This window comes from Heterodontus francisci, chromosome 6 (assembly GCF_036365525.1).
Source record: "Heterodontus francisci isolate sHetFra1 chromosome 6, sHetFra1.hap1, whole genome shotgun sequence".
NCBI classification, from domain to species: domain Eukaryota; kingdom Metazoa; phylum Chordata; class Chondrichthyes; order Heterodontiformes; family Heterodontidae; genus Heterodontus; species Heterodontus francisci.
This window is the reverse complement of record NC_090376.1, coordinates 40,901,802-40,923,209: the sequence shown is the minus strand read 5'-3', so window position 1 is coordinate 40,923,209 and position 21,408 is coordinate 40,901,802. Positions and strand designations below refer to the sequence as shown.

The window sequence follows — 21,408 nt, the reverse complement described above, 5'->3', positions numbered from 1 at the left end:
TCCGCAGGGCTCAGTACTGGGTCTCCTGCTTTTTGTGGTATATATTAATGATTTAAACATAAACGTAGGGGGCATGATCAAGAAGTTTGCAGATGGCACAAAGATTGATCATGTGGTAGATAGCGAGGAGGATAGCTGTAAGCTGCAGGAAGATATTGATGGTCTGATCAGATGGGCAGAAAAGTGGCAAATGGAATTCAACCTGGAGAAGTGTGAGGTGATGCATTTGGGGAGGTCAAACAAGGCAAAGGAATATGCGATAAATGGGAAAATACTGAGAAGTGTAGCAGAAGGGAGGGACCTTGGAGTGAATATCCACAGATCCCTGAAGGTTGCAGGACAAGTCGATAAGGTGGTTAAGAAGGCATATGGAGTCCTTTCCTTTATTAGTCGAGATATAAAATATGAGAGCAGGGAGGTTATGCTAGAACTGTATAATTCATTGGTTAGGCCACAACTTGAGTACTGTGTGCAGTTCTGGTCACCTCATTACATAAAGGATGTAATTGCACCAGAGAGGGTACAGAGGAGATTTATGAGGATGTTGCCAGGACTGGAAAGATTGGATTGGCTGGGGTTGTTCTCCTTGGAACAGAGAAGGCTGAGGGGTGATTTGATTGAGATGTACAAAATTGTGAGGGGCCTGGATAGAGTGGAGGTGAAGTGTCTATTCACCTTAGCCGAGAGGTCAGTGACGAGGGGCATAGATTTAAGGTGATTGGTAGAAAAATTAGAGGGGAGATGTGGAAAAACTTTTTCACCCAGAGGGTGATGGGGGTCTGGAACTCACTGCCTGAAAGGGTCGTTGAGGCAGAGACCCTCAACTCATTCAAAAGGAGTCTGGATATGCACCTCAAGTGCTATAATCTGCAGGGCTACAGACCGAATGCTGAAAGGTGGGATTAGAATGGGTGGATCATTTTTCGGCCGGCTCAGACATGATGGGCTAAGTGGCCTCTTTCTGTGCCTTAAACTTTCAATAATTCTGTGAAATGCTAGCCTTGCCAGCCAGTGAAAGATTTAAAAAGAAAGTTCCCTATGTCTCTACAAACTGTTTAGAATTGTACCATTAAGTCTATATTCCCTCTCTCTATCCCCGCTGCCAAAATGTATCACCTCACACTTCTCTGTATTAAATTCCATCTGGCACTTGTTTGCCCATTCTGCCTGCCTATCGATGTCCTATTGCAGTCAGTTGGTATCATCCTCACTGTTTGCCACCCATTCAAGTTTGGTACAATCAGCAAATTTTGAAATTTTGCTCAGTATTCCAATATCCAAGTCATTTTTATATATATATATATATATATATATATATATATATATCTTTCTTTTCTTCTTTTTCTTTTGGGCCTCCTTATCTCGAGAGACAATGGATACGCGCCTGGAGGTGGTCAGTGGTTTGTGAAGCAGCGCCTGGAGTGGCTATAAAGGCCAATTCTGGAGTGACAGGCTCTTCCACAGGTGCTGCAGAGAATATATATATATATATCAAAAAACAGTAGTCTTAGCACTGACCCTTGGGGAACACCGCTATCTACCATCCTCCAGTCTAAAAACACTAACCATTTACCGCAACTCGCTGTTTTCTGTCCTTCAGCCAATTTATTATTCAAGCTGACACTGGCCCTCCTATTCCTTGACCTTCAGTTTTGTTAATCAGCCTTTTATGTGGCACTTTGTCAAATGCTTTCCCTTCATCAAACTTCTCTGTTATTTCATCAAAAATTAGATTAGTCAAGCAAGATCTGCCTTTTACAAATCCGTGCTGCCTCTACTTAATTAACACAAACCTCTTCAAGTGCTTGTTGATTTTTTGCCTGATTATTGTTTCTGAAACCTTACCCACCACTGATGTTTAACAGACTGGCCTGTAGTTACTAGGAAGATCCTTATACCCTTTCTTGAATAAGCATGCCACATTTGCTACTGTCCAATCCTTTGGCACCTCCCCTATATCTAGGGAAGATTGGAAGATTAGGTCAAGCCCTTCCACTATCTTCACTCCCACATCCTTTAACAAACTGGAATGCAAGCCATCTGGACCAGGAGACTTATCCATTCTAGGCATAGACAACCTGTCTAGTACATCCTGCCTTTCAATTTTCACCCATCCATTACCTCTACCATCTCCGCTACTGATATTTTATCAACATCCTCCTCATTAGTAAACACCAATGCAAGATACTTGTTAAGTATTCTAGCATTACCATGTGGCTCTAAGCATATATCGCCCTCTCTGTCTCTCTCTCTCCCAGTGACCCCCTCTCTCTCTGCCCCTTCTTTCTCTCTCTGTTTCTCCCTCTCGCTCCTCTCTCTTCCTCTCTTTCTCTGCCTCCCTCTCTCTCTGTTCCCCTCGCTGTCTCCCTGTCTCTTTTTCCCTTTCTCCCCCGTCTCTCTTTGTTCCCTCTCTCTCTCTATTCCTTCTCCTCTCTCTCTCTCTCTCTCTTTGCCTTTCTGCCTCCCCTCTCTCTCTCTGACAGTTGCAGGGAGCGGGAGCGCTCCGCACAGCAGCTTTGTGGTTGGTCAGTTTTTTTTTACAAAATCGTGCTGACTTTCACAGCTGACAGATGCTGACATTGGAAACAGCTCTTTCTGAACTTCGGGCAGATTCGGGATTTTCCAGTGGCCTTTTTAAAAAAAAAGTCAGAACCTGCCAGAAAACCAGAATCTGTCCAAGGTTCAGAAATGGCCAAGTAGTGAAGGGAGACTTGTAGAACTCATCAGAAAAGAAGATTATGAAAGGAAACATGACCTAAATCTTCAAAATACCAAAGTATACTAACTGTCTTGGAATTGCAAGTGCAGAAACTGAAGATTCAAACGTGAATAGAGATTGCAAGAACTTCTTTAAAAAGAGTAGTGAAATATGGGCAGACTCCTTCAAAAAGCAAATGTGTGTTATGTTGACATACTGGCTGGTCATCAGCCCCTTTCCACTCATAACTTTGAACATGAAAGTACCACTGGCAATAAATTCACATATTTAAAATAATGATTTACCTCCAGTGATAGTAAATGTTTCATAATATCAACTGGTTGCTGCCAGTTATAATTCATACTTAATTTAACCCAGTAGAAAATCCGGGCCTTTATTTGCAGTGTTTGATACTGGATGTTTAAAATGATAGTTTTTGTATTCTTCTCAGAGCAAACTGAAAAAATGCCAATTCTCAAAGAAAAGCTGTGACACATTTTGGATTCAGAAAAGCAATTGATCAATTGTTTCCTGGTGCACCTTACTTTGAGCTATCTAGCAGTATTGAGTTTAATACAGATGGTTATATAGGTCTATCTTGAAGTAGCCAGAAATAATCACTTAAAAGGATTTTATATACAAATCTAATATTTTATTAAGTTCATTCATGTAGTTTTTAATAACATCACTATTTAGAACACCTGTAAACAGAACTGAGTTTAATGACTGGATAAGCTGTTTTTGTTGGCATTGGCTAAAGAATAAATATTGGGTAGCAGAACTTCCCTGTTCTTCCTCGAATAGTGCTCATGGATCATTTATGTCCACATGAATAGGCGGTAGGGATCTCGATTTAACATCTAAAAGATAGTGCATCCAGTAGTGCAGCAGTTGCTCAATACTGCATTAAAATGTTAGACTAGAATACATGCTTAACTCTTGGAATGGGGCTTAAAACCATAACCTTCTGCAGTGTAGTGGAACACCTATATTTGTTTTAATTTAGATTTTTTAGAACTCTGAAGAATAAAATTTAAAGTTATTAATTTGCTTCACACCAAGTTATTTTTCATTTTACCATTTTACAGGGAAAACCAGTGGAGAAGAAAAACCTCTTTTTTGCTGTAAAAACTTGCAAAAAATTCCATCAGGAAAGAAGTAAGTTGCTGCTAATATACAATATGTTTGAAGTGTAGTTTTTTTATATTTTGCAGTACCAAAAGCCAGGTCCTGTACAACATGTACTTCTGTTAAGCACTACATCTAGTACCTTTTGATATTAGGATTGTGCAATAGTCTGATTATATACTCTGGAGAGATATGAAAGCAGAATTCAAACACTGCTTTATTTTATAGCGTTTTATGACTCTGCCTTTAAGGCAGAATTCTTCTAGTTTCCATAGAATTCTACTGCACAAAAGGAGGTCATTCCTCCCATCAATCCTGTGTCATTCTTTGGAAGAGCTATCCAATTAGTCCCACACCCGCACTGTTGAAAATTACCATTGAATCTGCTTCCTTCACACTTTCAGGCAGCCACTAAGCATTAGAAAAATACATAACGCAAAATGTGAATGAGTGTGTTAAAGACTTAACTTATAAAGTGCTTCAGATCTGTAAATTATCATTCCCTGTCATATTTCATGCATATACCATAAGTATATATGGTATATGGTTGCATTTCATCAATAATAGTCATTATCTAACTTTATTTTAAAAATAAATTCAAACTCTTAATGATGCTACATTTTGCACATTCTGTGATTAGATTTGAATTACTGAAAAGCAGTATCTTTTTGGTGTTATAATTCCTTGAGCCACATTACAAATGATCTTTGTTGCCTTTTTATCACCTTTCAATACTTCTATCTAGTAAAACACTTTATATGGTACAGATAAATCTTTTACATTGAATATTTATTCAGATTAATTCATTCAATCTCGTACATAGTTTGTTCAGTTTAGTTTACGGTCTCCCTTTAAATTCTTGATGTAAACTGAGGTTCCTGGGACCCCTCACTTTTAAGTATTGCTGGCCATTTTGCATGATTGGACTAGATTTGGACTTTGATCTCTAGTTAAAAGAAAGACTTGCATTTGTATAGCACCTTTCACAACTACAGGATATCCCAAAGCACTTTACAGCTAATGAAGTACTTTTGAAGTGTAGTTGCTGTTGTAGGAAACATGGTAGCCAATTTGCACACAGCAGGCTCCCACAAACAACAATGTGATAATGATCAGATAATCTGATTTTATGATGTTGATCGAGGGATAAATATTGGCCAGAACACCAAGGATAACTCCCCTGCTCTGCTTTAAATCAGTCACAGAGTCATTATTATTACAGCACAGAAGGAGGCCATTCAGCCCTTTGAGTCCATACTAGCTCCCTGTATAGTCAGTCCCATTCCTCTGCTCTATTCCTGTAGCTTTGCAAGTTTATTTCCCTCAATTTCTCATCCAATTTCCTTTTGAAATCATTGTCTCCTCTTCCACCATGATCGTAGTACCATGGAATCTTTGCATCCACCTGAGAAAGGAGAGACGTGGCCTCAGTTTAACGTCTCACCCAAAAGACAGTACTTTTAACAGTGCAACGCTCCCTCAGTACTGCACTGGAGTGTTGGCCTTGATTTTTGTGCTCAAGTCCTGGAGTGGGACTTGAGCCTACAAGCTACAGACACAAAGGCAAGCGTGCTACCAACTGAGCCACAGCTGACACTCAGGATGTTGTAAGTAATGATGTAAGTTATAGCTAAATAAACAAGTAGTTTAGACTGGGGGTGTCCAATCCCCAGCTTGAACACCAAATCTAGCCCACTTCCAAATTTCAGACAGCAGCTCCTGACTGAACAAGAATTTTAGAAAAAAAAACTGCAGTTAGTAACAGCTGTAAGAGTAAAAACAATCAGACAAACAGCACCTCTGGGTCTCTGGAGTGTAGCATATGGGCCCCTTCCTTTTGCTTTCAGCAACATTCGTTCTTTCCTATCCGTTGGGACCAATAGTATTGTGGATTGCTAAAGCACATTCTGACAGGAGGGAAGGGCAGTGCTATTGGGAGGAGATGACAGGTATCAATCAGCCTTTGTTACAGGAGCAGAGGAAGCCAGCAGGATTATCTGTCTACTTCATATATTAAACTTCCGTTTCATCTTCCGAATTTCTAATATTTGCTACAAAAGTTTCAAGCTTTATTTTAAAGGTGAAATATTAAGCCTGCTCTCCATGTGATTATATGGTGGCATTTTAGATGTTGCTGCCTTTAACTGAAAATTAGGGGACAATGTTAACTTCAGAAACTATTTTTATTTTATTTAGTTTATTTATTTAGAGATACAGCACTGAAACAGGCCCTTCGGCCCACCTAGTCTGTGCCGACCATTAACCACCCATTTATACTAATCCTACACTAATCCCATATTCCTACCACATCCTATACTAGGGGCAATTTATAATGGCCAATTTACCTATCAACCTGCAAGTCATTTGGCTGTGGGAGGAAACCGGAGAACCCGGAGGAAACCCACGCAGACACAGGGAGAACTTGCAAACTCCACACAGGCAGTACTCAGAATTGAACCTGGGTCGCTGGAGCTGTGAGGCTGCGGTGCTAACCACTGCGCACTGTGCCGCCCTGATGTGAAGATATGAAGTTTGAAATAATAAACACCTGCCAAGCGGGTGAAATTATCTGTATTGATTAGGAAAGCAGATGCGCAAAACCAGCAGGAAAAATACATCACAAGTGGAGAAGCGAGACAAATAAAGAGAAGCAAATCACTGATAAATTGTTTTATTCCCCCACCACCAGCAAATCAGCTGGTTCTGCTAACAAATGATTTCTGCGAACAGTACTCACTTCACTAGAGCAGCTCTGATGGAGCATAGAAACATTAGGACCAGGAGTTGGAACTTTCAATCCCTTGAGCTTGCTCATGGTTGATCTGCACCTCAACTACATTTGCCTGCCTTTGCTCTATATCCCTTGATAACGTTATCGAACATAAATCTGTCTCTCTCTGCCTTGAAACTGCAGTTGCTCCACCATCCACAGCCTTCTGAGGGACAGAATTTCAGATTTCTACTACCTTTTGTATGAGAACTGCTTCCTGAATGACCGAGCTCTAGTTTTAGGATTATGTCCCCTTGTTGTTCGTTGCCCTGCCAGAGGAAATAATTTATCCAAATCTACCCTGTCAATTTGTTTTAACATTTTAAACACCTTGTTCAGATCACCACTTAATCTTCTATACTCAAGGGAATACAAACCATGTTTATGCAGCCTGTCCTCATAATTTAACTCTCTTATCCCTCGTATTATTCTGGTGAATATGTGCTGCACCTCCTGCAAGGCCAATAAATCTTTCCTGAGGTTCAGTGCACAACACTAAATAAAATGCTCCAGATGGAGTCTGACTAAGGCTGTAAACAACTGAAGCAGAACTTCTCAAGGAGGGTTGCTGTCAGGGAATTGCCAGCTCAATTCAGAGCATACCCAAACATCTCTTAGAAGTGGCTTTGCAATTTCAGTTCCAGTTCTATTGTCATCCTGATGCTATGGTCATTCCCCACCTGGTTTTTACACTTCCATTGTCTGCTGCTTAACATCAGACTGCAGACAGAAACAGCTGCTGAATGCAGCAGAACTGTTGGAATTCAGTAAGTCATCAAATGAAATGCACATCATCTGCAGTTCTTTGTCTTAACAGTGCAAAAAGACTCATACTTTGCTGCTGAACCTGAAAATGCAGCACTCTTGCCTTCCTCTTCCCATGGAAGGCCATTAATCAGGCCACCTTTAAACCACCCCACCCCATGCTTATGCAACGTCTCTATTAATCCTTTCCATAAACCTCTGTGTGCAATGGCTACAGAGCTTGCTGCCTCTAACTGCCTCCCTGAGTTCTGATGCTGCATGCTTCTCCTGCCCACTTACCTGAATCCTGCACACCAGCTACTGCTGAAGCAAATAGCAGAGAGAGGTAAATGTAGAAAAACAAGAAATAACAAGGGAGAATAGAAAGGTGTAAAGAAGTAAAGCATTGTGAAAGATAGACAAAGGTAAGGAGTGAAGTGAAAAGTGTGACAAAAGAGAAAAGCAAAGAAGGAAGAAGAGAGAAAAAAATAAGGCGGGGAAGGTGCAGGAGGGTAGCACAACATCTAGCCACTGCCATGATATATTGCCAGCGGCAGGAAGCTTAGTGGCACGGCAGTCCATTGGGCGGCCAATTGAGTCACTTTAGTGGTCAATTAAGGGACATACCCCGCCCCCATGGGCATTTTGCCCACGTCCGAAGGGCCCACTGCTGCATCGGGAGATCACTAGGTAAATCTGGGGGTCCTGCTTGATGGGCGTTCCATGGCCCACGGAGGGCCCCCCCCACAGTGGCAATGGCCATTGCACCATGACCCCCAGCCTCCCAATTGCCAGAGCCTATCAGCCTGGCCCTGGCTTCCCCCAAACTCAGCGCTCTTCGAGGGCGGCCCGCCATTGAGGTGCTTTCATTCTGGAGCTGCACCCTCAGAACTGGCCACCGCTAGTGGTGGTGCTACTGAGCTGCCAGCCCTCTGATTGGTTGGGCAGCTGTTGGGGGCGGGTTGCGATCTTCAAGTGGGCGGTGGCCCCAGCAATATGACACCCGACGAAGCTGGTTCGCCTCCTGCTTTTGTCCCCGGGGACTTCCAGGTAAGCCAAAAAATTCAGTCCAAGGGCTTACACTGTTGCAGTAACAGGCTCTGTCTCCACTCAAGTAGAGTGTATTAATTCCATGTTGTCACTTCATGGGTGTTTGCCGCTGTTCTCTTTACCTTTGAACAAAGAACAGTACAGCACAGGAACAGGCCATTCGGCCCTCCAAGCCTGCGCCGATCTTGATGCCTGCCTAAACTAAAACCTTCTGCACTTCCAGGGTCCGTATCCCTCTATTCCCAACCTATTCATGTATTTGTCAAGATGCCTCTTAAACGTCTCTATGGTACCTGCTTCACCACCTCCCCCGGCAACAGGTTCCAGGCACTCACCACCCTCTGTGTAAAGAACTTGCCTCGCACATCCCCTCTAAACTTTGCCCCTCTCACCTTAAACCTATGTCCCCTAGTAACTGACTCTTCCACCCTGGGAAAAAGCTTCTGACTATCCACTCTGTCCATGCCGCTTATAACTTTGTAGTTTAGTTTAGTTTAGTTTAGAGATACAGCACTGAAACAGGCCCTTCGGCCCACCGAGTCTGTGCCAACCATCAACCACCCATTTATACTAATCCTACACTAATCCCATATTCCTACCACGTCCCCACCTGTCCCTATATTTCCCTACCAACTACCTATACTAGGGGCAATTTATAATGACCAATTAACCTATCAACCTGCAAGTCTTTGGCATGTAGGAGGAAACCGGAGCACCCGGAGGAAACCCACGCAGACACAGGGAGAACTTGCAAACTCCACACAGGCAGCACCCAGAATTGAACCCAGGTCGCTGGAGCTGTGAGGCTGCGGTGCTAACCACTGCGCCACTGTGCCGCCCCTCTATCATGTCGCCCCTCCACCTCCGTCGTTCCAGTCAAAACAATCCGAGTTTTTCCAACCTCTCCTCATAGCTAATGCCCTCCAGACCAGGCAACATCCTGGTAAACCTCTTCTGTACCCTCTCCAAAGCCTCCACGTCCTTCTGGTAGTGTGGCGACCAGAATTGCATGCAATATTCTAAGTGTGGCCTAACTAAAGTTCTGTACAGCTGCAGCATGACTTGCCTATTTTTATACTCTATGCCCCGACCGATGAAGGCAAGCATGCCGTATGCCTTCTTGACTACCTTATCCACTTGCGTTGCCACTGTCAGTGACCTGTGGACCTGTACGCCCAGATCTCTCTGCCTGTCAATACTCGTAAGGGTTCTGCCATTTACTGTATACTTCCCACCTGCATTAGACCTTCCAAAATGCATTACCTCACATTTGTCTGTATTAAACTCCATCTGCCATTTCTCCGCCCAAGTCTCCAACCGATCTATATCCTGCTGTATCCTCTGACACTCCTCATCACTGTCTGCAACTCCACCAATCTTTGTGTCGTCCGCAAACTTACTAATCAGACCAGCTACATTTTCCTCCAAATCATTTATATATACTACAAACAGCAAAGGTCCCAGCACTGATCCCTGCGGAACACCACTAGTCACATCCTTCCATTCAGAAAAGCACCCTTCCACTGCTACCCTCTGTCTTCTATGACCGAGCCAGTTCTGTATCCATCTTGCCAGCTCCCCTCTGATCCCATGTGACTTCACCTTTTGTATCAGTCTGCCATGAGGGACGTTGTCAAAGGCTTTACTGAAGTCCATATAGACAACATCCACTACCCTTCCTTCATCAATCATCTTTGTCAATTCCTCAAAAAACTCAACCAAATTAGTGAGACGCGACCTCCCCTTCACAAAACCATGCTGCCTCTCGCTAATAAGTTTGTTTTTTTCCAAATGGGAGTAAATCCTGTCCCAAAGAATCCTCTCTAATAATTTCCCTACCACTGACGTAAGGCTCACCGGCGTATAATTTCCTGGATTATCCTTGCTACCCTTCTTAAACAAAGGAACAACATTGGCTATTCTCCAGTCCTCTGGGACCTCACCTGTAGCCAATGAGGATGCAAAGATTTCTGTCAAGGCCCCAGCAATTTCTTCCCTTGCCTCCCTCAGTATTCTGGGGTAGATCCCATCAGGCCCTGGGGACTTATCTACCTTAATGCTTTGCAAAACACCCAACACCTCCTCCTTTTTGATAATGAGATGACTGAGACTATCTACACTCCCTTCCCTAGGCTCATCATCCACCAAGTCCTTCTCTTTGGTGAATACTGATGCAAAGTACTCATTTAATGCAAAGTACTCATTTGCTATTATTTATATATATTTGCATATATTCTCAAATATTTTTGTTATTCCTAATCTATTAAATATATGGGGCAAGCCATATATATTGCATTTATTTTGCCAATGTTTGCATTTTTAGACCTATAATATGCTGGGAAATGTGTTTTTGAATCCAGTATCAATAGAGAAATTGATGTTATTCGGACTGAAATTGGCTCATGCCAGTAGTGCAAAATAGCCTGATAGTGAATTAGCAGTCCATTTCAGACCAGACCCGACTTTGTTTTCCATTGACTCGTTGTGTGGCACACAACCGTGCTAACTGGGATAGATATAGAACCGATCTAGCCGCTCAAAACTGGGTATCCATAAGGCATTGTGGGCGAACACCAGCAGCAGAATTGTATTCCACCAGAATCTGTAACCTCGTGGCCCAGCATATTCCCTCACTCTACCATTACTGTCAAGCCAGCAGATCAACCCTGGTTCAATGAGGAGTGCAGGAGAGCATGCCAGGAACAGCATCAGGCATACATAAAAATGAGTGCCAACCTGGAAGCTACAACACAGGATGACATGCATGCTAAACAGCAGAAGCAACATGTGATAGATAGAGCTAAGCCATCCCACAACCAACAGATCAGAACTCTGCAGACCTGCCACATCCAGTCATGATTGGTGGTGGAAAATTAAACAACTAACTGCAGGATGAGGCTCCGCAAACATCCCATCCTCAATGTTGGGAGAGCCCAGCAGGTCAGTGCAAAAGACATCTTCAGCCAGAAGTGCCAAGTGGATGATCCATCTTGGCCTCCTCCTAAGGTCCCCAACATCATAGATGCCAGTCTTGGGCCAATTCGATTCACTCCATGTGACATCAAGAAACAGCTGAAGGCACTGGATACAGCAAAGGCTATGGGCCCTGACAATATCCCAGCAGTAGTACTGATGATTTGCGCTCCATAACTAGCCGCACCCTAAGCCAAGCTGTTCGAGTAAATTGCAACACTGATATATACCCAACAATGTGGAAAATTGCTTAGGCATGTCCTGTCCACAAAAAGCAGGACAAGTCCAATCCATGCAGTTACTGCTCCAACAGTCAAATCACAATGATCAGCAAAGTCATGGAAGGTGTCATGGCCACGTGGTGTGACATGGGTGGTTCCCACTGTTCAGCTTCCCACCTGACCGCAGCAAGTGTATTTGTATTAAGAGTTTAGCCCTTTTGTGTTTTATTTTTTCAAATAAACAGATGGCAACAGGTTTTCTTGTGGGTTTTAAAACACAGAAAGTCAATATGCCTTATCCCAAAGTTGTCACAACCTCATTCATTCAGACATTCGCTCGCACACACACAAATAAAAAGAAACAGAAGAGGGAATGAGGTATGTGGGTTTCTTGTGGGGACGAAGGGTTACAATAAACCTGTTGAATTTTCTTGCGACTCAAAGTCCAGGTAGTTGCAGGCCTGTGGTGATTGTAGATTTCTCTCTTGATTGAAATTTCTGTTGAAGATGGTGGGTCATTTCTAGCTCTCTCTCTGCTGTATGATGTAGATGTCAGATTTTTTCCAGGAGAGTTTAGTTTAGTTTAGTTTAGAGATACAGCACTGAAACAGGCCCTTCGGCCCACCGAGTCTGTGCCGACCATCAACCACCCATTTATACTAATCCTACACTAATCCCATATTCCTACCACATCCCCACCTGTCCCTATATTTCTCTACCAGCTACCTATACTAGGGGCAATTTATAATGGCCAATTTACCTACCAACCTGCAAGTCTTTTGGCTGTGGGAGGAAACCGGAGCACCCGGAGAAAACCCACGCAGACACAGGGAGAACTTGCAAACTCCACACAGGCAGTACCCAGAATTGAACCCAGGTCGCTGGAGCTGTGAGGCTGCGGTGCTAACCACTGCGCCACTGTGCCGCCCCGCATGAGAGCATGTGCTTTCTGGCTTGCCAGCAGTTACAAGTAGCTTCACCTTCTGGGTCAGTCTCTCTCTCTCCTCCTGGCTGTCTTTTTTTAAAGGTAAAACTGTCACTTCTCATGTCCTGATAGGAGACATTCTGGTTTCTTACCCATAGTGATCTCACAATGGCCCAGGATGCTACTTCATACTTTCTTTGTTTTAGAAGACCACATTCAGTTCTGGGATGTTTCTATGATAAGTTGAGATAGGTTTCATTATCACCTTTTGGCTTTGCACATAAGAAAAACATAAGAGCTAGGTGCGGGAGTAGGCAATTCAGCCCCTCGAGCCCGCTCCGCCATTCAATACGATCATGGCTGATCTCATCTCGGCCTCAACTCCACTTTCCTGCCCGTTCTCCATAATCCTTCAACCCAATACTAATTAAAAATATGTTTATCTCCTCCTTAAATTTACTTAATGTCCCGGCATCCACCTCAGTTGTGGTAGTGAATTCAGACTATATGAATATACAAAAGGTTAATCTGCTTCTCTTTGGTGGCTATTTTGGATCATTGTTCACTTAAAAAATAAAGGTTAATTTTTTTAAGACAAAGTCCGTTTTTTCATAACTCTTCAGAGTTACTCCGTGAATGTTGTATCATCGCACCTCCGATGTGCGTGACAAAGGTGTTGTCGACAGTGCTATCAAATGGTACCAAAGCTTAGTTTGGGTTCTACCATCGCCACTCGGCTCCTGACCTCCTTACAGCCTTGGTGCAAACATGGACAAAAGAGCTGAATTCTACAGGTGAGGTGATAGTGACTGCCCTTTACATTAAGACAACATTTGACCGAATGTGGCATCAAGGTTCTAAACCTGTGACCTCTACCACCTAGAAGGACAAGAGCAACAGACGCATGGGAACGCCACCACCTCCAAGTTTCCCCCCAAGTCACACAGCATCCTAATTTGGAACTATATCACCGTTCCTCCATAGTCGCTGGGTCAAAAACCTGGAACGCCCTTCTTAACAGCGCTGTGGGTATACCTACACCAGATGGACTGCAGCAGTTCAAGAAGGCGGTTCACCACCACCTTCTCAAGGGCAATTAGGGATGGGCAACAAATGCTGGCCTTGCCAGCGATGCTCACATCCCATGAAATAATTTAAATAAGTGATTGAGGAAGAGGATAAGAGATGAAGAAATGAAGGAAGTGGAAATGGTGTAAACCAAGTGCTGCAAAAATGCAAAACAAATTTGGAGTTTGATGTGACGTTTAATTATGATTCTTCCTGACTAACAACCTGTTGACATGACCCATGGATCTGGCCTATTGCTTGAAAAAGATGGATACTCTTCATTTAGATCGTGTCTTAGCCAGTTTGATTGGTTCTAGTTTGAGTTTTGTGAAAACTGGTTGAGTTGTCTGTTCAACAAGAACTCTGAGCCCAACTAGCAGAAGAAAAAACATTGTTTTTATTTGTACTCCAGCTACAATTTTAAAGCCTTTTCTCTGCACCTAATTTCAGTAGATGCTAAGACTGTCCCAGAAATCTAAATTGGGACAAGCTTTTGCATTTTTCTGTGTAAAAAGATATTATATTATCTTATTGATGCACATCTAGTTGACCTGCCTGATACCTTGAATCTGTTACATCTGATCACAGAGAGAATTCTTGCAAGCTTTGTAGGTTTTACAGTGAGACTGAACTGATTGTTATACATTTTTTTTTGTAGTCTTGTCATAATATGATGCAGGGTTTAGTTCAGGAGCTGCCCTGCAAAATAAACCCAATTTAGTAGCTTTCTGGAAATATAACCAGATGATGGTGTTGGTCATTTTGCTCCAATGTATGAATTCAGACTATATTCAATTTTTCATTACAGTATTTCTAAGCATTCTATCCCATTATTTTGCAGTACCCATTGTAAAGAAGACTTGGGAAAAGCAAGCAGCTCTAATTGAATACTATAGTGATCATGCAGATAGCTCCATTCCAACCCAGTACTTAGGAATACCAAATACTGAAAGAGGTAAGTTGCTGAACAGATAACTGTGTTAATACACATCAGACCTTTTGAAGTTCCATTATCAGTATTTTAAGTACACAATAAAGATTTTTTGGTTCTTTTCAATTTGTTAGCAATCAAAAAGCTTTGAAATGCCCCTATATGATGGCAGGTTTTCGTGCACTATGCCGGGAAGTATTTTTATCCGTTGGACTACTTCATTAACTGTAATTGCTAGATAGTGCGTCATAAAGAATTCAACAAGTTTTGATCAGAAGTCCTTTTTTGATGCATTAATTCTACACAGAAAATATAAGCACATATTCAATGACAAGCATTTTACAACAAATTGTGATCTGCCAGAGACTAACTTTTGCATTCTGCTGCAAGATCAAGAACTTAATGTGCTATCCCAAGCTCTACCACCCATGCCTGCTGGGTATTCCGGCACTGTGACACCAGATCCTTATTTTTCTATTCCGAAAATACTCAGAAGTTATGTAACTATCTCCTTTGAATTTTCACATTGAAAACTAGAAATTTTGCAAGACAGGACTTATAGATTTTTGGTAAACTTATTCAGGTACAGATGAGGTCTTCTCACTAACTTCTCCCTAAGTCCGAACAACAGCATCAAAAACACAGTTTTAATGATTTATCAAAAGCTAATTTAAATTAGCTGGCTCACTAGGAGAATAAAAATGGAACCATATAAAAGTATTTGCATTTCCAGTTCAAAGTTTTTAAAAATAATTTATTGCAAGCAAAATTAAAACAATATTAAAGGGTAAGTGCAGCATGGATATGTAATTGGCTAAGGGACCAAAAGCAGAGAGTAATGGTGAAGGGAGATTGTTTTTCAGAGCAGTGGGAAGTATACAGTGGTGTTCCCCAAAGGTCAGTATTTTGACTGCTGCTCTTTTTGTTTATATATTGATGACCTGGACTTGGGTATACAGGACATAATTTCAAAGTTTGCAGATGTCATGAAACTCAGAAATGTATCAAACAGGAAGTGGGAAGACACATGGCAGATGAAATTTAATGCTGAGCAGTGTTACAAGGGTTTTATTTTGTACTAAAATCTTAGAATTCTGTGTGTTTTAAAAAACTGAAAAAAGATTTTTCAGTGGACATGGACACCTGCAAATAGCTGAAATTTTTTAATGTTGACTTTGTACACAAGAATAGGGAAACAAGCAGTTTCAAGGAAACCAGCTAGGGGTTCCGACCTCCTCAGAGCAACAGTTCGAATGACAGGGGTGACGCTATGTCTGGTCATGTGATCGGCTCAGGAAAGTTTACTTTCACTTTGGACCCTTTTAAAAACCAGTGAGTTGGACAATGAGCAGGCATTTGAAACTTAGACCTGACCTGCCTGGGGAACAGAGAAAAAGACCTCTCTCTGTAAAGGAAACCTGCATCTCTTGAAAAGAAATCCTGTATTTGAAAGATGGCAGATTCCTATTGCCTCCTGTCTCTGAAGAATTCCTACATCCAGTGTACGGTTCCTGTTGCCTCCTGTGTTTTGGGAAATCCTGGAACCTGAAGAAAGCTTCTACTGTTGTATTGCTGCTGTGAGTCCTAAGCAGACCTGTTGCTACACCCCTGCTGAAAGACCTATGTGATGCCTGCTGTAGTCGAATTGCCTTGAATGCCTACCCATCACAGACTTTCATCAACCTCGCTTGGAGAGGCTTCAAATGGCACTGACTATACCACTCTTGGACACTTTACTCAAAGAACAAAGAACAGTACAGCGCAGGAACAGGCCATTCGGTCCTCCAAGCCTGCGCCGATCTTGATGCCTGCCTAAACTAAAACCTTCTGCACTTCCGGGGAACGTATCCCTCTATTCCCATCCTATTCATGTATTTGTCAAGATGCCTCTTAAACGTCGCTATCGTACCTGCTTCCACCACCTCCCCCGGCAGCAAGTTTCAGGCACTCACCACCCTCTGTGTAAAGAACTTGCCTCGCACATCCCCACTAAACTTTGCCCCTCGCACCTTAAACCTATGTCCCCTAGTAACTGACTCTTCCACCCTCAGAAAAAGCTTCTGACTATCCACTCTGTCCATGCCGCTCATAACTTTGTAAACCTCTATCATGTCGCCCCTCCACCTCCGTCGTTCCAGTGAAAACAATCCGAGTTGATCCAACCTCTCCTCATAGCTAATGCCCTCCAGACCAGGCAACATCCTGGTAAACCTCCTCTGTACCCTCTCCAAAGCCTCCACGTCCTTCTGGTAGTGTGGCAACCAGAATTGCTCTCAATATTCTAAGTGTGGCCTAACTAAAGTTCTGTACAGCTGCAGCATGACTTGCCAATTTTTATACTCTATGCCCCAGCTTTTCATATATATAGATTTATCTCATTAGTGGTTAAGATTTATTATTTTTCTAATAAATAGTTAATGTTGTTGTTGTTGTTTGAAGAAACCAAGTTGGTGTGCTTTATTCTGGGGGACAAGTAGTGTCTAATTGGCTATTCTTCAGTGTGTGGGAAAATTTATTGATATGCTGTGACCTGTGGAGAAGTGGGACTGAATTAACAGTGCATTTCTCCTGCCTTGGTCGTAACAGAAGTGTGAAGTGATACATTTTTGTAGGAAGAATGAGGAGAGGCATCATAAGTTAAATGGTTCTGATGAAAGGTCACAGACCTTTAACTCTGTTAACTCTGCTTCTCTCTCCACAGACGCTGCCAGACCAGCTGAGTATTTCCAGGACTTTGTTTTTAATTCATAGTTCCAGTATCTGCAGTATTTTGCTTTTATAAATTAAATGGTACAATTTTAAAGGGAATACACAAAGCTTTGAATATGTCAGGAGAAGTTGAGAAGGCTGTTAAAATGGCATATGAGTTCCTTTGCTTTTTTAATAGAGATGTAGGATACAAAGGCAAGGAAGTTATGCTAAAAGATTATAGAACTGTTGTTATTCCTCAGCTGGAGTATTGTGTTCAATTCAAGGCATTACACTTTATAAGTCAAAGCCTTCGGGTGTAGAAGAAATTGTCTAGAGTAATACCAGGGGTGAGGGACTTTAGTTATGTGGAGAAGCTGGGGTTGTTTTCCATCGAGCAGAGAAGGTTAAGAGGAAATTTGATAGAGGTATACAAATCATGAATGGTGTTAATGGAGTAAATAATGCGAAACTGATTCCAGCGGCAGAAGGATCAGTAACCAGAGGTCGCAGATTTAAGGTGATTGGCAAACGAACCAGAGGTGAGATGAGGACATTTAGTTCTACGCAGCAAACCTTGTGATCTGGAATGCCATGCCTAAAAGGCTGGTGGAAGCAGATCCAGTAGCAGCTTTCAAAAGGGAACTGGCTAAATACTTGAAGGAAAAAAAAAATACAGGGTTATGGGGAAGGTTCAGGGAGTGGTACTAAGTGGTTAGCTCATTCAAAGAGCTGGCTCAGGCACAATCGACTGAATGGTCTTCTATGCTGGATTGTTATCTGATTCTTTTCAGAGGGAAGAATCCATAGATACATTTTGTTAAGTAACTATACAGTTTAATTGCATGGTAGTTATTGGCAATACAGCATTTTTGGTACATTTGCACACATGATGGAAACATGTTTTGGGGGTCAGGATAATTTATCATTGTCTTTTGGGTTTTGTTTAGTCAACTAGATATCAAGAGTGAAAGAAATAACTTGAAGAAATTTCTATTTATATCACACCTTATCTTGTCCTCGTACACTTTTGAATTACTTCTGAAGTGAAATCACTGTTATTATGTGAGCAGACACAGCAACCAGTTGCACACAGCAAGATCCCACAACATAACAACATCTTTAATTTGGTATAAAAACAAGAAATGCTGGAATCACTCAGCAGGTCTGGCAGCATCTGTGGAAAGAGAAGCAGAGTTAACGTTTCGGGTCAGTGACCCTTCTTTGGAACTCTTTTATCTTTTATTTGGTGATGCTTGTTGAAGGTGAAATGCAGACCGGAACACTGGGTCTTGTCCTGAATCCACTACCAACCTGTTCACAGGTGAGAGTGCTCCTAGCTGAGGCAAGGTGTGAAACATCTGTGGGATGTAGTAAAATTAAATGGGCTGAAGTTTATCAGCGCACCGTGGAGGTGCTGTGAAGGCAGCAGCCTTTCGACACGGAAGTGCTGCCGCATAGCCCCTGTGATATTACGTGCGGGGGCTGATTTAAATGGAGGGACGGAGCGTCCGCCCCTGATGGCGTAGAGGGGGCGGCTGCTGCATCCCCGGCAATGCCGTCCGGCGCCACTGTGCAGGCACCATTTTTTACGGGCTTCAAGCCCTTTAGGGTATATTTAAATATTTAAAGGTGCCGGTGAGCTTAAAAACATTAATAAACGTTTCGTGTACACAGAATCCCCTGTCCCACCCCCGCATTGAGTCCTAAACACATAAATTGACCTATTCCCCCCAAAAATACACTTTTTAAAATTCTGAACTTGCCCCCCCGAACTTCAGTATCTTTGACCCTTAACCCCTTCCCACCTTCCCCACAACCAATAGGAATAGTTTTCCCCACTCCCCAGCCCCCCCCACCGATAATTTTATTCTCCCCCCTCCTCACCAGTGTCTCGCCTCGGAACTTCATTGGAGTTCCGAAGGCGTGTGAGTTGCGGTCGGTTGGCCGTAAAATCGCATTGGACAGCCGGCGGCGGCAGTGAAGTCCATTTGCATGTTAATGTGGCTAATTTAAATATTTGAATGAAGGCCGCGGGGGGGGCTGCACCGATGCCTCGCTGCTGCTGCTAATATCAGGCGGAGCCTTCTCGGCATCGTGGGTCATGGTGGGCCGCTCCCGCTTGCATTTTCTGGACCTTCCCGCCACAACCATGTCGTCGAGGGGCTGGTAAAATTCAGCCCAATGGGTTATCTTGAGCTAGCCTTCTCACATTCTTCTAAGGTTTAGTAGTCAGAGTTACCTACATTCCACTTGTTATCCAGTGATCGGAGTCTATTTTCCGATCTCCTTCATACTTTTTGTGTTGTGTTTTTAATCTATAGGCAGCCATGGACTAAAAGATGCTGATGCATTTGCAGGGTTGGGAAGTTCCTGGAAAGGGAGTTGGAGCTTTTGTAACGTGGCTAGATACTGGAGAGAATGTTTAATTTGATGGTAATAGTATAAGTCATGTTGGATCAGGTGAAATTTATCATTCAACTATTGAAATTGACATTTGCTCCTGTTGAGGAGTTGACCGAACTTGGTTACATCTATCCCAGGCCCCAATCACTCCTTTCAGGTGAAGCAGTGATTTAGAGTCTATGACTCTGTGACCTGTACTTCTTTCAGTGTAGTATACTGTATTGGCTGCTCACAATGTGGTCTCCTCTGCATTGGTGAGACCAAACGCAGACTGGGTGACCGCTTTGCGGACCACCTCCGCTCAGTCCACAAGCATGACCCCGAGCTTCCGGTTGCTTGCCATTTCAACACTTCCCCCCTGCTCTCATGCTCACATCTCTTTCCTGGGATTGCTGCAGTGTTCCAGTGAACATCAACGCAAGATCAAGGAATAGCATCTCATTTACCGATTAGGCACACTGCAGCCTGCCGGAATGAACATTGAGTTCAATAATTTCAGAGCATGACGGGGCCCCCCATTTTACTTTTATTTTTAGTTTTTTTTTCCTTCTTAAAATTTTTTTGTGTTTATTTCATCTTAGTTTGTTCAGTTTGCTTACCCACTGTTTTTTTTCATGTTTGTATTTGCGGCTGTTCAATTTTCAGTCCGTTAACACCCTATCTGTACAAATGCTTTGTTTTTCGACACACCATTAACATATTGTTTGCCTTTGCTCCACGACCTTCTGGTCAGCTATTCTGTGACCTTGTCCTATCTATTCCTTCTCCTTTGTTATCTCTTGCCCCACCCCCGCTTTACTTGCTTATAACCTTTTACATTTCTAATATTTGCCAGTTCTGAAGAAGGGTCACTGACCTGAAGCGTTAACTCTGCTTCTATCTCCACAGATGCTGCCAGACCTGCTGAGTATTTCCAGCATTTCTTGTTTTTATTTCAGATTTCCAGCATCTGCAGTAATTTGCTTTTATTTTACTGGTTACATCTTTCCTATCCCAGGTTTAAAATTCACAATGGTTAAGTGTGCTTGGGAGTTCTCCATTGTGCTAGATTGAGAATTGTAGGGTCGTTTTCTAGTTTGATATTGTTGCTGCCCTGTCTCTTTGGGAGTCCAGAAAGAAAAACCGATGGTGGCTTGTTTCCATGCCCACCACTAGTTCATGAGCAAGTAGCATTGACTATTGTTCCTGTTTATGTTTTACATTTTGCAGTCATCACCAATGAGATAAATATAGAAATGAAGTGACAGCACACTTATGTATTGAGCCAACCAGTGATTCACATTGATCAATACCACAAATGTCAGTGCTTTTTAAAAAAAAATTATTTTCAAAATTTGCAAGGAGTAAAGCCTGACTACCCAACCCGAACCCAGCTAGACCGGACTACATGTGTCTGGTTTGGGTCGGGTCGAAATTCCGAGTCCACCATTCGGTCTCTGGTCGGGTCGGGCTGAACACTGCTTCCGGGAAGTCACGGGATCAGGCTTAACCATGATTCCCCACAACTCCATCTGCAGGAATAGCCTGCTGCCGGAACAGATGAAGGAGATTCGTGTCGGGTCGGGCACGAAAAAAAATTAAAGGGTTCGGGTTGGCTGTGGTCGGGTCAGGCCCGGGTTGGGTTTTAATTTTATACCCGAGCCAGACTTTAGCAAGGAGGGCCATTATCATTAATCAGACTATTATTGGATATTGCAAGCAATGTGTCAAAATCCAATTTACAGCTATATGGTTATGCAGTGCTTCAAATAATTGGTCTAGTAGAACAGTCCTTAATTAAAGCAAGTAGAGATTATCATTGATCTG

At 42.7% G+C, this 21,408-nt stretch overlaps 1 protein-coding gene across 2 annotated transcripts in view; it reads left to right on the top strand.

The window, feature by feature from the left end:
• b3glcta (beta 3-glucosyltransferase a) overlaps window positions 1–21,408 on the top strand; it is a 281,226-nt gene that overhangs the window by 182,280 nt on the left and 77,538 nt on the right. The window contains exons 10-11 of one of the 2 annotated variants that reach the window (XM_068032824.1): window positions 3,787–3,856; window positions 14,419–14,532. In XM_068032824.1, the coding sequence (XP_067888925.1) occupies window positions 3,787–3,856; window positions 14,419–14,532 (184 nt within the window). The remainder of the gene's footprint in view (window positions 1–3,786; window positions 3,857–14,418; window positions 14,533–21,408) is intronic. The other variant, XM_068032825.1, reaches the window with a different exon arrangement.